Genomic DNA, 17122 nt, shown 5'->3' with positions numbered 1-17122 from the left:
CACTGAGGATTCCTGAGGCCACTCATGCAACAAGGTGGAGTTGATAGTGGAGTGGGGGCTCAAAGCTGGGTCTGCTGGCTCTGGAGCCTGGGCCCTGTGTATTACCCTGCACCGCCTTCTAGAAGCAGCCTGGCAGACTCGCCCACAACCCCATCTGTGCTGCGATCACCGCCGCCTGGGCCCCACGGCGAGCGGAGTTGGACCCACGCGCCTTCAGAACAGCTTTCCCCACCTCCCGGGGATCTAATGATGAACCAGAAAAAAAAAAAAAAATCAAGCACAAGATACGGTAAAGCAGCCTTCAGGCACTGGTCAGGGGTAGAGTGGGGAGCAGTCATTAACTAATGCCCTGTTCCAGGAAAGTCTGCCAAAGCCCTGTGTGTAGGGCCAACCACTGGGGGAAACACTTCTGAAGTTTCTCTTTAGCTAGAGATATCCACAAAAACCAAGTATAATATGACTCAAAAACAATGATGAAGGATTTCGCATGAAGGGCCCTGTTAATATTCACTCGTGGTCTTCTGAATTCTTTCCAATGAGACCTCAGTTGCCTTAGTTTTTCAAATTTGAAGTGTAACGCTGCTTCTGGTGATTCAGTCACATCACGGACTAGCCCAGGACACCTAGACCTCAAACAGTCCCTGGGTTCACTGCACCTACGTGCAATCTCTACCTGCAACAGAAATGTTAGCATATGAACCTCCTCTCACTAAGGTGCCAAGAGACAACTAGTGTGTTACCCCTGAGGGCCAACTTCAATTAAAAGCTAGGCCATGCTTCAGTGATTTCATGTCTCTTCTCCAGGAGGAAATGGTGGAGCTCGTAAGACTGCCTGGCAATGCCACGTGGTAACAGAGCACGGATATCCTGTGGCGAATCACCCAGCATGATCTACCTCTAGGCTGGAAGAGGTATGCTCAGGAGATGAGGCCAAAAAGAAGAGGTAATTGGTTAGACTGGTAAAGCTGTCTTCCAGCCCATTTGAAGGATTCTGAGATATTGCCTTCATTTCAAATCAAAATACTCACTTTTCAGCCTCATGTTCAGGCCCCTCCCACTATCTGGTCCCAATCTCACTCCCTCATTTCTTTTTCTTTTTTTTTTCTAAGATTTTATTTTTTTTACTTTGTTAAAAAAAATTTTTTTTAACATTCATTTATTTTTGAGAGAGAGACTTAGCGCGAGCGGGGGAGGGGCAGAGAGAGAAGGAGACACAGAATCTGAAGCAGGCTCTAGGCTCCGAGCTGTCAGCACAGAGCCCCATGCAGGGCTCGAACTCACAGACCGCGAGATCATGACCTGAGCTGAAACTGGATGCTCAACCCACTGAGCCACTCAGGAGCCCCATAAGGTTTTATTTTTTAAGTAATCTCTATACCCAACGTGGGGCTTGAACCCACCACCCCGAGATCAAGAGCCTCATGCTTTTCTGGATGATCCAGCCAGGTGCCCCTCTACCCTTATTTCTCGTGCTCCCCTATACAAATTCTACACTCTATAGAAACGAAATGACCTAAGCTTTCCCAGCTCTACACCTTTGCTCATGCTATTCTCTTCTCCAAGGCCCTTTCTTCATTCTTCTAGCTTCAACCTGGTTTTCACCAAAACACTTGGCTCTTTAATTCCACTCCCCTTCTACCCTTTCTCACCTCTTGTCTCCACCCTCCCCACCTCCACTGATACTTATTCTCCATGGGCCCCTCCTGCCATTTCAGAGCACACTGGATTTACCTTTTCTTTTTTTTTTTTTTATAAATTAAAAAAAATTTTTTTAATGTTTATTTATTTTTGAGAGAGAGAGACAGAGCACAAGCCAGGGAGGGGCAGAGAGAGAGGGAGACACAGAATCTGAAGCAGGCTCCAGGCTCTAGGCTCCAAGCTCAGAGCCCAGCTTGGGGCTCGAACTCATGAACTGCGAGATCATGATCTGAGCAGAAGTCAGCCACTTAACTGACTGAGCCACCCAGGCGCCCCTTTTATCATTTTTAAAAAATGTTTATTTTATTTTTTGAGAGACAGAGAGTGAGCGGGGGGAGGGGCAGAAAGAGAGGGAGACACAGAATCAGAAGCAGGCTCCAGGCTCCGAGCTGTCAGCACAGAGCCCAACAAGGGGCTCGAACCCACAAACTGTGAGATCATGACTTGAGCCGATGTCAAACGCTTAACCAACCGAGCCACCCAGGCGCCCTGGACTTATCTTACTCTTAAACTGCTTAACCCTATACTTGACTGTAAATGAGTAAAAGACAAAGGCAGAGCACACATTCCTACAAACACACAAACTCTGTGTGTCATCTCCCATGGGCCAGGGAGCTCTCTCACTCAAACTGATTTTCCTCAAGTGGCCTAGAGTCTAGTACGGGCTCACCAAATCTTGGTTTATGAACCAGTGAAAACTTTCTACTGCACAGGATACCTCAGCCCGACTACCCCAAACCTCATCTTATCTGGAGAGAAGAGTGCAGTAGGAATTGCCTCCGCCCTGTTCCCACACCGGGAATGGGATTCACTCTGGTTTACATAACTTTGCAGCTGCAACGTGAACAGACTTGGGTAGGGCATTTAGTGTACAGATTGCTCAAATGGATGTGTCAGCTGCACTGTTCCCCTCCTCTCAGAGAGCTAAATTCATCTCTTGAACATGTTCCTGGGAGATAGAGCCAGTCCCCTTCAAAGGCAGCTTCCTCTCAGCAAGAAGCCTGCAAGGGTAGCACTTTCACATTCTCTGGGTGTTTACCAATCTTTGAGAAACACATTCTTCTGCCCAGTAAGATATGTCACAGGTCACCGAAAAATATTCGGGTACATATTTCTAGCTACTCTATAACAATGGTTATGAAAGGAACCTGGGCCTCAGACTCCAAATGTTTTCTCCTCACTAATCTCTCTTTGTTTTTGGAACCACCTAGCCCTCTGCCTCATCAACCCGGGAATGTGGGACGGGCAGAATGCTTCTGCTGGGAGAGGCGTTTGGTCTGCAGGGGAAGGCAGTAAGAATAATCACAGAGGAGCGGAGAACAGAAAAGCCCCACTCTGGTCCCCTTTCAGCAGGGTCTCCCAACGCCCACCCCCTCATCCCCTCCTGGCTAACCCTGGATCTTCACTCTTCCTCCTGAAGACTCACACAAAGTTCTCTAGCTGTTCTTAAGCATCTTTAGGGTGAGCACGACTCCCTCAATGGTGGCTGATGGGACCCAGATATTTCCAAACAGCAAGTCATTTCTAGGAACTGCCTCTCCCTCGGACCTGCTCTGCCTGGGGCCTCCACCCTCCAGTTTACCCGTGAATGGACCTTTCCTTTGCCATCTGGGCAAGAAGATCCCCTGCCCTGGCCTGCCTCCTCACAGCTGCCAGAAATACTCTGGTCGTAGCGCGAAGGAACCAGGGCAATCCTGGCTCATACGTCCTGGTCCCGGGAGTCAGCGCACAGGGGAGCCGTGGTGGGCTGTGGCTCCCTGTGACGTCACATGGCCTTACCTCATCCCACTCCGAGGCGAAGGAGGGCGACTTCTCCAGCCTCTTCTTCCCGATGCTGCAGTTGGACAAGGACTCGCTCCGGCTCCCCATTGTAGCGTCCTCCGTGGGTGAGCAGGTCAGGAGATCAGAGTCAGACTTGGACAAGCTGCGGCTGAGTTTGAGTTCAGCTTTGGGTTTGCTGGTGGGAGGGGCTCGGCTTCTAGCCCCACTCCGGTCTCTTTCTTCCTCGGCACCACCAGGGTGTTGAGATGCCGTGTGAGTCAAAGTTTCGGGGTGCGATTGGCTGTTGGTGGTGGGCAGGCCAGCTGGGTGACCCACTCTCTTACTCTGGTCCAGGACACTGGGCGGGGAGGCTCCAGGAGCGTGCACACCCGTCTCCTCCAGCTGCATGCCGGCCTCGTGACAGGCGCCCTGTGCGGGGGACCCTTCTGGATGGCTCTGGCCAGTGGCAGAGAGCAGCTGGAAAGGGTCCTGCCCCACCTCACACACCGGGGAGGAGCCGTGGAGGAGACCTGAGAACTGCTCTGGGACCTGCCCGTCCTGCCCCTCCGCAGAGTCCTGGCTCCGGCTGCTGCTGCTCCGCCTGTGGTCTTGGAGTGGACGGAGAGACAGAGAAATAAAAAATTAAACGTGGCAAAAATCAACAAAGTTCCAATGCAGCCAGTGTACGGCAGAGCTGAGGAATTCAAAAACAGGGAAAGAGGGAAGCTGGATGGGCTGGAGAGAGGACAGAGGGAGAGAAGAAGAGAGGGGAAGGAAGAAAACAGTTTCGTATTGTTCTTAATGTTCAGTTTGTACCCAAAGTCGGAGCATTTATGAAATTCCAAACACTGGCCTGATTAATGCTATCTGGCAGCCCTCCCTGTTGCTAGGTCTCTGTTAACATTAACGACCAGACCTTGCTATATAAGGCTAACAGTGCTGACTATATCCTACAGAAAGGACACGAGTAAGGGACAGAGAGCAAACACGGAGTAAAAGTGAGAAAGAAAGAGAGAGAGAGTGCCAGCGAGCAGGCGAGACTCACTCCTGGAACATCTGATACATTTCCATAAAGGCCAAAGTGTTATTTAGAGCCGCCCGCCCTCCCTTCCTCTGGCAAGCAGCAGCAGAGGGGAAAAAAAACGGAGGTCATGATCTACAACCTGCAACTTCTGGAATTCTTTAAGGGAACATGCAAAACAAAACAGCAGAGAAGTAACTGCTTCCTTCCTCACAGGGGGCTGTTCAGGGTTCCACGCCTCATCCTTCCTTCCTCAGGGAGCAGAGACTTTTCTGTTCTTTTTTTTTTTTTTTTTTTTTTTTTGAGAATGTGCACATCTCACTCCTTCCAAAGCCTCCCAGCTGCTCCTATTTGTTTAAGTTTAACCTCAGTTGATCCACTGAAAACAAAACGGTCTAATTTGCCAATGCCAAGAGATATTTGCAGCTCTCTCAAGACCTCCCCAACATCCCCAAAATCTGACACTACTAGTTCAGGAGGCCAACTACTACTGTATACTCACCCAAGATATCAAATGCCTCTGCCCTGAAGTGGCATAAATAATTGACCAAATCAGAGTCCCACGCCAGGATCACACTGGGACACCCAAGGGGCTCGCCCTGTGTGAACTCTCACCCATTAGGGATTTTCACCCACATCAGCAGCTCTGTGCCCAGTACTAGCTCACATTCCTAAGCTAATATTCAACGTTATCTGCTCCGTAAGTGGAATCTACAGCACAGATACCAAATGATTCCGTAGTCTGCCCAAAGCTTCCAAGTACTGTTCGTGAGATCAGAGAATCTTAGAACTTGAAGGGGCAAGGTCAAATATTTTTACAGATGAGAAATCCAAGGCCCTCGGGCCTTTGGTGGTTTTGTCCAAGGTGGCGGGGGAGAAGACTTTAACCTAGGCTTTTCTGATCACCTGGCTCTGGTTCTGGCTATGCTGTTCTCTAGCTGTGTGGCCTTGGCACTGATCTCATCCTGCTGGGCTTCAGTATCTAAAATAAGTAGGATGGACTGCCTGGTCCTTAAAAATCCTTTTTATGTAACAATGGTGATGACAATCCAAGTCTCCACCAGGCTCTGATGGCAAACTTCTCCTCCTCAGGGGCTGCTGCAGATCCCTGCCTGGGTGCCTCTCCTGCTACTGCCTGCATAGCACCCACGCTCCTTCACCAGCCTGCCTGCAGCCCAAGGCCCCTTCTTGAGGCTCAGTTCCACAACTGAACAGGGTCGTCAGGCGAGGAGGGGAGTTTATAAACATGATACACTAAAACAGAGTCTTCACCGGGAACGCCAGTGTCCCACAATGCTGGCTCTTCCAACGCGGCCTTTAAGGATGGGTCCCAACAACCAGTTCTCATAATGAGCCCACTGCCCTGAGGTCTGAGTAGGGACATGGTTCCATTCACCCCACTTTCTCCAGAAGAATGGTTCAGTCTCCACAGTCTGTGCAGCTTTTGGCAAGCCTGCAGAAGCTTCAAGGGGGCAGCCAATTAGTTCCACTTTATGGCTCCGATTACTTATCCACAGGAGCCCAGAAGTATGAACTTTGGCATCTCCTTCCTCTACACTTGACTGCTTCAGGATTTTCACACCCCTAACTCACAAACTCTATATCCCAAAGGTCAGGTCCAGAGCACTGAACAACTTGAATCTTTTCTCTAGGGAAGAAGAAATGCTGCATATGTAAGAGTTCCATCCAGCTTAACTTAGCCCCAGGAAGCCATGACTTTAGGGCTATGAATTTCACATATGACAACTGGAAGCATGAACAAGAATGCCCCGTAGTGTTGTGCAGTGGGGCCAGAGAAGACGACACGCAACCATCTTATGGGGGTTCAAACCAACAGCACTTCCTAGTAGAGGATGATGGGGAGAGTCAAAATTGCTACCTCTGGGACCCTACCCTAGTGGCCAATTTCCTACAGATTCCGGCCCAAGGCGCAATGTTCCTCTGACTGCATTTGAATACAAAAGAGGACTTTGGTAACAGGAACACAGGCTTCTATTCCTTTGTATCAGCATCTAGCTCCTTATTTAACAATATTTTGGGGAGGGAGGGGAGTTCAATGACAAAGGAAAACACCAGAGTCCAGAACTGGGAGTTAGCCTGGCTCACACTGCCTGGGTGGACCTCAGAACCCAGGCTGCAGAGAATGTTCTGTCGCTGTGGGAGCTGACAATGAAGGCTCTGTCTAACAGCCACCCATTCATGCTAGCCATCAATGAAGAAAGAGAGACAGATGCCAAGAGCTCAATACCAGACAGATGCCGGGGGAAGGAAGTGGGCAGAAAGAAGGAATGGAAACTTATGGAAGGAGGAAATATGTGAAGAGGAAGAATTGCTGAGGGTCATAATCCCATTAGAGAAAATACAATCTACCAATACTTTATGGGGTATAAGAAATCACGGAAAGGGATTCTTATAATTACATGACTTACCCAGGCAATTCCCTAGGAAAGACACCTTGGTATTTGAAAAGCTTGTCAAGATCTAAGACCTTCAGGATCTTAATAAGCCTCATAAAAAACTATATCCAAGGCTAAGCTAGATTTCCTGGCAAAATCAACAGGTAGGAAAAGAACTACTCAGTGGTCCTTTCCTTCTGTAAAGTCAGGATAATATTGGGTCTCTTAGGGCATTAATATAATGTGTTAATATAATATTAATATAAGGCACTGATCATGAGCCAGAGAGTGAGCAAATTACTTAACTTCTCTGTGCCCAGTATTCTCACCTATAATTTTGGAATCATAATAGTACGTACTTCCTAGGATTGTTGTGAGAATTATACGTGTAAAGCACCCAGCACCACATTTGGCACATGCCAGCCCTCAACAGATATTAACAATTCTTATTATTCTCCGCACAGGATCCATTACAACATATTTTGCTCACGGACGAGACCAATAACTTGTCTGTTCCTCGTAGGTTTGTGCAAAATCTCACCAAAGACAGCATACGTGACACATACAAACATCCATTGCCTTCATCATCCTTACAACTCTCGACAGCAGAAGGAAGGGACAGAAGGTAATAGAGCAAGAAGGGCTGAAGTGAGATACAGGCCCCAGAACTGTGGCTGTAACCACCCACTCCATCAATAAGCACATGCAAAATGTTTGTCTTCAGGGGCCACCCAAGAGATAAAAAAGATGAAGACACTGAGTGTGCTCAACGGGCTTACCAGCTATCCAAAGAAACTAGCATATGCACAAGTGACGAATTCCAGATGAAAATTAATAGATGCATAAACCAAATGCACAGTGAGCAGAAAGGAAAGTGTGACTGCTTTCAGCCAGCAGGATTCTCAGAAGATGTAGCTTTTGAGCAGGGCGTTGAAGGAGAAGTAAGGTCTTGATAGGCTTAAAGTTTAGTGGAAATACATTAGAAAAAGCAGAGACAGGAACCTCGGTGCCTGGGCACTCACAGACTTTCAGACTCGCAGAAGAGAATCCTCAGGCCTGAGGCTTTCCCTGACCGGGAATCACTGCGCTCCCACCTTAGAACTACGCAGCTTCTGGGGCGCCTGGGCTCCAACTCGATTTCAGCACAGGTCATGATCTCACGGTCATGAGATGGAGCCCTGTGTAGGGCTCCACGCTGGGCGTGGAGCTTGCTTAACATTCTCTTCCTCTCTTTCTGCTCCTCCCTGGCTCGTTCCCGCGTGTGTGCATGTGTGCACTCTTTCAAAAAACAAACAAAACAAAAAAACTACACAGCTTCCACTCCTCCTCCCATACTGCCTTCAGCCATCCCTACAACCTGCCCTTCTAGGAGAGAGACAAGGGGCTAGGACACAGGGACAGCTGTTTCCTTACTCTCCCCATATATCAAGGCCATCTGCTCTATTGAGTAGCACACAGCAGCATGCTAATTCCCAGCCCCTTCAACTTTCAATCTTTATTCATTCTGGGTGTTCATTTTCCTTTTACCCTGTGAGCCGCTGAAGCAAGGGGGTCTTCTGTGCTGCATTTTAATTACTATGATGATCCACGGGGGATCTCAAGGACTTTTGAACAATAACATTTTAACATTTACACATTTTTCAATCACCCCCCTCCCACCCCCGTCTGTTTAAATTAGGGCAAAAAAAATGCAGCGTGTGTGAGAACTTGCTAAGTCAAATCAACCCTCGGACACAGAGAAGAAGGTTACTCTGGCTACCCAGACTGTTGTGCCTTCTTCTTTTCCGTTAGGATTGGAACCCTCCAATTGCCCAGCGGCTATGGTGAGCACCAGGAACTGGGTGTGTCCAGGAGAACTCCTAAGTCCTTGGCTACTTTTGGAGAGCCACCGTGTTTTCCTCAGAAGGAAGGTGCCGACTAGGTTATGCAGGGACTTGCTGGCGACTATGATCTGATAAGACAAGTAGACCTAGCATCCATTCTCTGGTCCGCGGCAATCAGAGAAACAGAAAGAGACCTGGACTGGGATTCAGGAGGTCCAAGTTATAGTCCCTCCCTGGGTCTTTTTTTAAAAAATGAATGGCTGTAAATGCATTGTCTAGGGCTTTGACATTTAGTATGATTTGACACTGATTAGATGAATTAAGTTCCCTTCTAGTTCTATGATGCTAAGAACGTGAATAGCAGCAGAGCTCTGGATGAAATGATTTAACCTCATGGTTAAACAGGCTTTTTGGATTCAGCTAGACTGGGGCTTAAGACCCAGCTCTAACACCAAACTTCTTTCTCATCTATTAAACAGTGATAAAAATAGCCCCTACCCGGAAGATTTGTCATGAGATATACAATGACCTAATCAGTGTAGATGAACTCAGCACATGGCCGCCCATAAGAAGCATTCATTAAATGGTAGCTATCATTATCATCATTTTTCATTTACAACCATTTCCGAACTGCTCTTCATGCTAACACTGCACCCAGAGGCTGGTTTCCTTTCTCTCGACTCTGCAAAGGAGACTGGTTTCTTCTAAGTGGCCCTATACTCTAGACAGAATAAAACTCAAATGCCAGAGAAGGTCCTGTCGTTCTACAAGTTCAGTTCAGGGTGATGTGTGCCAGCACAGCGGGGGAAAAACTTTCAGGTCAGGAACCTCCACTCACTGCAGCACCCACAGGTACAGCCCAGCTTTGGGACTCGGACTATTCTACTTTGACTTGGTCCTGATTACCTGACATCGCCCCCGTTTCCTGAAACTCCTCTTGAAGAGTCTGTCCCCTCTCTGTGGCCCCTCAAACTTCCCTATTTAATACACCAGCTCTGCTTGGATCAGTTTCCAACCAGCCATGATACTTAACCGTGCCTAATTTAACAGCACACTTGCTGTCTCTATTTCCCTTGATCTTCTGCCAGTTCCAGCACTGGGTATTCACAACCATTTGCTTTCTCTCCTCCAGTTGCTGGAATGTTGAGCCCTGTTGAATACTCAAGAAACAACTGAGTCCTCAGCTGGCTTCCAATAGCTACAGTGTATTAGGTACTAGTTATTCTATGCTAGACATGCTGCTAAACACTTTCTTTTTTAATATTCACAACCATGGGGTAAGAATTTGAATCCCTACTTTACATGGAGAAAATGAAGCTTAACGAAGTTAAATGACTCCTCAAGGTCACCAACCAGTAAGTGGTAGAGCAAGAATCCAAGTTTACTACCAAGCCTAGCTACCCTTTTATTCATCTCTTGAAAACTGTGGTATCACCATAAGATTGATTCCTCATTTCTCCCACTCTTTTTAGACTGTCATCTTTCCCACAGCACCTATACTCTTGGGTAATGACATCAATTTCCTGAGAAGACTTAGATCGGACAAACTTCCTTACCTGTTCTCAATACCACACATGTCAAACCTTGGGGATAATTTGATCTCTTCCCACCTACCTCAGGGAAGTATCTCCCCATCTTGAATTTCACCAATAGCCTTCTAACTGCTGAAGCCTTTTTCTAGTCTTCACTGCTTCTAGCTCTTTCTATTATCATGTGACACAGTTTACCAGTTATCCCTGGTACCCACTCTCCCCTTCCTGCTTGGTCATGGGGTTTTTTGGATTGGGTCAAACCACCTACATTAAAGACTACATTTCCCATCTTCTTTGTAGTTAGGTATAGTCACATGACCAAATTCTGGCCAACGGGTTCTAAGAGAAAGTGAAACTTTTGAGAACTATCTTTAAAGTTCTCTCCTTTTCTTTCTTCCTATGCTGACAGCTTGAACTTGAATAGTCATCTTGAACCATGATGACAGAAAGAGACTGGTTTCTTGAGCATCATGAAATGTCACGCTAGCCCTTGACTTCTTACCTCTGGACTTCTGTCTTATTTAAACAACAGTTATTTTGGGGTTTGCCTCACATTCACTTCTCACTCTCTCAATTTCCTCACATTGGCTTCTATGACACTGCATTATCCTGGTTATCTTCCTATGTTTCTTTACCCTTGTGCTTCTAAATATAAATTATATTCTTGACTTCTTCAATCTCTCTAGTTTTTCCCTCAGCAACTGATTATCTTTTATGTTAACCACCACCTCAACTTGGATGATCCCTGAATATGCATTTCTAATCTTTCTATCTCTCTTGAACACTAGACCTACATTTCTAAGTTATTTATGAGGTATCTTTCCCGATATTCATTATCTTTAATATCCTTAACGTATGCAAAACTGAACTTAACATCTTCCTTCAAACATGTCCCTTCTCAAGCCCCTTTTTCTGTCAGGTGCACCATATTTTCCCAAATAACCAGGTTCAACACCTAAGAATCATCATGAATACCCCCTCTTCCTGATTCTTCCACATTTGATTGTAAGGTCCTGTTAATTCTACCTCCTCAATACCTCCACCATCCATACCCTTCCTTCCTATCACTTCGTACTATTAGTTTGGAGCCTAATTTCCTTCAAGAGATTCCTTGAAGTCTCTTGACTTCAGGATATTCCTGCCTCTAGTCTCTCCCAACTGCAATCAAAGATTCCACAATTATACATATGTAAAGCATGGCTTCAATCCTGCCATCTTACTCGAAAAGCTTCAACAACACTGCACTATCTTTGTAATAATGACTGACATTTGAGATCCAATACTCTACACAACCAGTTCTTTGTTTGAGCCAAACTAGATTACTTACCATTCTCCAAACACGAGCTCTATCATCTAACATTTTACTCTTGTTTATGCCACTCCCTCTGGCTGGAAGACCCTCTCCTTCCTCCTTACTTCTGCCTACTAAATAGAATTCTCTATTTTGGGGTTTAGCTCAAATGCTACTTCCTTCATAAAGTCTTCCTGATCTCCTGTGCTAACATAATTTATCGATCTTTTGAATTCCAAAATTACACCAATCTATAAAAATTTAACATATTCTGCCCTTTCGTGTATTTTACGTATGCCTCACATATACATATGTATATAAATGGCTGTCAGTACATTTTATGGAAGAAAATACAGATGTATATACCTCACAAGGCTTGGACTTGTTTTGCAATGGAGAGAAAAGCAAACTATTCCAACTCAGAAATAGAAATTGATAAGAGCAAGGCAGTTGTAACAGTAGGGCTTTTGGCGGAAGCTCCTCTAATGGAAGAAGGTGAGAGACGAGGAAGCTGCTAAAGATAAGGCTTAATTATTAAACTGTCTCATACACACATAAATATGTATATATACGTATTTTGCATTTGGAAAAAGCATCCAAACTTACTCCTGGGAATCTACCATGAAAAGCTAGCATGGACTTCCAGGTAAAGATGGTGGACTGAATACCGGTACCAACTTACTCTTCTTCCTGAAGTCTTACTAAACCAAATATAAAAATGGGACACAGATGGAAGCATACCTGAGAATCCCAAGCTGGCAAAGGGAAAAGCCAAGGCTTATACTATGAATTTTCTAAAGGCTCAGGAACTGGCAGCACTTGGGACGTGGGAGTAGAGGGAGAAGCTAAAATAACATTTTCCTCCCCTCCAAGAGGATTAAGGTCTTCGTGCTCATGCACAAACTTCACTTAGATCTAAACGCATGGCTCTCAGGAATATTGACTTACTTCCATCTAAAAAACCTCAGAGTGCAGCTGCGTGCCAAAGAGTCCACATGTATCACTGTCTTCAGATAATCATTCATCACTGTCCTAAGCTAAGTAACCACTTCACCTAGACCTAAGCACTATCAGTGGATGCTGCAGAAAGCACCACAGAGAACAATGATTTTTAGAGCTCTTGGCTACTTTCCCACTTGCTATCAAACCTGGAAGGTTGTCCAGTTTCTCAGAACAGTATGTCCAGAGTGTCCAGTGGGCAAAGAGTTAAATGCTAAAGAGAAATAAATGACTATGCCACATGAAACTGGAAACATGCTCTCGTTGCTAGTTATGCTAGCCCTGAATAAGGATTTCAGAAGACTTCTATGTTGGAAATCACTTAAATAACAGAGGAATACCTAGCTGCATAAAACTACCATAAAACCATCTGGGCCTAGTGCCTTTGTAGAGGGATGAGTTTTCTGCTTCACTGGCTGCTTTCTACTTCTGTCAGTTTTTGTTGTACCTACAGACATAAATGGTAATCTGCAACTACCAGATTACCATGCATACCTTGTCATCAAGATGCTTAGTCATCAAGCACTAAATGCTACTGGAAACCCCACCTCAACCAGTCATTGTGACGGACCATTAAGGGTCCCAGACAATTCATCCTAGGGGGATGGCAGCAACCTAACTAACCACAAAAATTTATTCCTATAAATTCTCTTATTATTTTAAAAATCTCTAAATCTGTGCTTATATATGTTCTTTATACTATTCCTACATGTTGTGTTTTTTCCTCTTTTCTTGATCAGAATTGTGAGAGATCTTTTAAAAAAAAAGTTTTCATTGTAATGGTCAAGTCTATTTTTTTTTAAACTTCCTTATTTCTACTTTTATTTTTTTCTTTAACTAACTGAAATGTAACACACATACCATGAAGTATGTGACGTATACTATCTGCTTTTATCTTTATTCCTCTCTGTTACTTTCTTTTGGTTAAGTTTTAGTCTTTCTTTTTTTTATAACAAATTGAAGAATATAAACTTTCTCCTGAGTATCACTTTGGCCAGATATTACCAGTATTTATATGAAATGTTTCTGGTACCGTTAATTAATTTCTAAGTAGAAAAATAAGAAAAAAAAAAAAAAAAAGATAGGCCACTCACAGACTATATAACACTAATGAACAAGATGCTCAATTTCACTAGATCACACAAAGGCCAAATATAAAGGACACTTTTTTGGCTTACCATGGTGAAAAACATTCAAGAGTATTAATATCCCAAGTTGGCAAAGGAATGGGAAAGTGTGTGCTCATAAACAATCAAGCAGGGCAATTCAGCTCCACCAGTTAGATCTAGACAGGTACCTGCACTCTGGCTGCCTAATTCTACCTTCTATCAATGCCTTTTAAGAAATACTCTTATAGGGGCGCCTGGGTGGCTCAGTCGGTTAAGCGTCCGACTTCGGCTCAGGTCACGATCTCGCAGTCCGTGAGTTCGAGCCCCACGTTGGGCTCTGGGCTGATGGCTCAGAGCCTGGGGCCTGCTTCCAATTCTGTGTCTCCCTCTCTCTCTGCCCCTCCCCTGTTCATGCTCTGTCTCTCTCTGTCTCAAAAATAATAAAATAAACATTAAAAAAAAAATTAAAAAAAAAAAAAAACTCTTATAAGCATGTAAGGATATGTGTATAGAATGTCCACACCAGCTTAATTTATAACAGAGAAATACTGGAAGCAACATAAATATCCATTTACTAGAGACTGGAAAAATGAGCCGTGGGATATTTAACAACCATTAAAAAAGAATAAGGTAAGGCAGATCTTTAAGAACTAAAACAAAATTGGGGCGCCTGGGTGGCGCAGTCGGTTAAGCGTCCGACTTCAGCCAGGTCACGATCTCGCGGTCCGTGAGTTCGAGCCCCGCGTCAGGCTCTGGGCTGATGGCTCGGAGCCTGGAGCCTGTTTCTGATTCTGTGTCTCCCTCTCTCTCTGCCCCTCCCCCGTTCATGCTCTGTTTCTCTCTGTCCCAAAAATAAATAAAAAACGTTGAAAAAAAAAAAAATTTAAAAAAAAAAAGAACTAAAACAAAATTGTACCCATGATCTATAGACAAGGTAAATTAAAAACAAGTAAGTGTGCAAAACAGTTTGTAAAATACATTTTATGTTAAAAACAAACAAAACAATCTCACATAGTCACTTTTTTTTTTTTTTTTTTTTTTTTAAATAAAGACAGCAAAGGACCTTAAGTTGACACTACACTTTCAAACTGTGGACATCTCCAGCAACTGTGAGTAGCCGAGAGGTGAGAAGACTTGACCATTTTACTTGTATTCACTTCTATATTTTTTGAATTTTTTTTCCTGTGAGCTAATACAAATACAATCTTAAAATGCAATGTAAACAATCTCCCATCCCATCCCTCATACTGTAGTTTCTTGAATTATAGTAAGGAGGGCTGAAAGCTCTGGTAGTCTCATTAGCATGGCCTTTTGAGAACTGATGAATTAATTTCTAAAAGCTGCCTAAGATAAGGACCTTAGTGGAAAAGCAGAAAAGACTGACTATGTATTAATCCATGATCTAATCTGCAGACTTGCCTCACATTTACCAACTTTAGCAAGCATTGCTTCCAGGCTACAGAGAAACTGGCAGAGCCCATTTTCATATTTAATGCCTCAACTCCTTTGTCTGAAAGCTCTTTGAGTGATCCAAGCAGCTCGCCTGGGGGCAGGCACACCCCACAGGCTGTGGTTCAATTAAACCTGCTTCCCACACCACCCACTCTTTTAACAGTTAGCCCAGTATTGCAGAACTAAAAGAAACCAAAGCAAAGGAGGAGCAGATGGGAGGTCTTAAGTCCTCCGTGGCAGTTCCCTCCTTAACCTAGAGATCTCTCTTGAGTTGGGATAGAAAATTCCTGCACTTGGGGCACCTTGGTGTCTCAGTCAGTTGAGTGGTTGAGCGTCCAGCTCTTGGTTTTGGCTCACGGTTTCAAGAGTTCGAGCCCCGTGTTGGGCTCTGCACTGGCAGTGTGGAGCTTGATTGGGATTCTCTCTCTCCCTCCTTTTCTCTCTGCACCTCCCCACTCTCACTGTCTCTCTCTCAAATAAATACGTAAACTTAAAAAAGAAAGAAAGAAAGAAAGAAAGAAAGAAAGAAAGAAAGAAAGAAAGAAAGAAAGAAAGAAAGAAGAAAAAAGAAAATTCTTGCATTTGTCAGCCAAGGAGACCAGTCCCCATTTATGAAGTCTGTCTGACTTTCTCATTTTCTTCCTTCCAAAGGCTGAGCAGCTATCTTATAGTGGGTCCAGATCAAGCCTCTGAAAGAGAGAAAGAATTATAATCTCCTTCCTCCTCGACACTAAAAATGCTTCCTTGAGAACCAGTTTGAAACAGAGCATTACATTAATTACTTGCTTTTTAAGGGTTAATTTCAGTATGATTTATTATTAAACAGCTGAGAACTCATTGGTGCTCTACTCCACTTGCTCTATATGTTTTAATTAAAAACCCACCAATGTGATTAGAAGACTCAATACAGTTAAGATAGCTCCCCCAGATTGTTATATAGATTCAGCACAACCCCAATAAAAATCCAGCAGGATGTTTTGTAGAAATGAACCAGCTCACTCTAAATTTTTGTACTGAAAGATAGAGGAACTAGAATATCTAAAACAATTCTGAACAAGAATAACAACATGACAAAGGCAACAAGGATGGTCTTCAACACATCATGCTGAAATAACTGGATATCTATGTGCAAAAAAGTGAATTTTGAAGCATACCGCACACCATATTCAAAAATTAACTCAAAATGGGTCACAGATCTAAACGTATACCTAAACTTACAACATTTCTAGAAGAAAATACAGGAGAAAATAGTTGTGACCTTATCCACTTATCCACATTGAACTTCATCAAAAATGAGAGCCTCTGCTCTTCAAAAGACACTGTTAAGGGAATAAAGAGAGAAATCACAGACTAGGAGAAAATCATATATCTGATAAATAGTACACAAAACATACAAAGAACTCTCACCACTCCATAAGAACACAAACAACCCCCCCTTTTTTTAATGAGCAAGAGTTGAACAGACACTTCATTAGCCACATGGATGGCAAATAATCACATTAATAGGTGTTCACTTCATGAGTCATTAGGGGAATGCAAATTAGATCCATAATGAAATATCACTAGGCACCCTATTAGAAGGACTATAATTCTGAAAACCTGACAATATTAAGTGCTGGGAGGAGACCTAGCAACTGTAACTCCGATGGAAAACCAAAACGGTATAAGCACTCTGGAACATGGTGTGGCAGTTTCTTATCAAGTGCAGCACATAATTCAACTAGGACCCAGCAATTCCATTTCCAGTGTTTTCCCAAGAGAAATGAAACCGACATTCATACAAAAACTTGTATGCAAATGTTTATAGTAGTTTGATTTGTAATCGCCAAGGACTATAAATGACCCAAATGCCTCTCAACTAGAGAATGCATAAACTGTGGTGCATCCATACAATGGAATACTACTTGGGAATGAAAAGTAACAAGTTACTGGTACACACAACAACACGGATGAATCTCGAGAGAAATTACGCTAAGTGAAAGGGGCCTGACTCAAAGGGTACATACTGCAGGATTCCCATTTATAGGACATTCTGGAAAA

General features: G+C 44.1%; 1 protein-coding gene across 7 annotated transcripts in view; it reads right to left on the bottom strand.

Moving 5' to 3' along the window:
• Window positions 1-17122, bottom strand: part of ANKS1A (ankyrin repeat and sterile alpha motif domain containing 1A) — a 179917-nt gene that overhangs the window by 69175 nt on the left and 93620 nt on the right. For all 7 annotated transcript variants that reach the window (XM_058733644.1, XM_058733647.1, XM_058733642.1 and 4 more), the window contains one exon: window positions 3478-4067. In XM_058733644.1, the coding sequence (XP_058589627.1) occupies window positions 3478-4067 (590 nt within the window). The remainder of the gene's footprint in view (window positions 1-3477; window positions 4068-17122) is intronic.

The sequence above is a fragment of the Neofelis nebulosa genome, chromosome 6 (assembly GCF_028018385.1).
Source record: "Neofelis nebulosa isolate mNeoNeb1 chromosome 6, mNeoNeb1.pri, whole genome shotgun sequence".
NCBI lineage: Eukaryota > Metazoa > Chordata > Mammalia > Carnivora > Felidae > Neofelis > Neofelis nebulosa.
The sequence above is the reverse complement of the archived record's forward strand: the minus strand, read 5'-3'. Positions and strand labels throughout refer to the sequence as shown.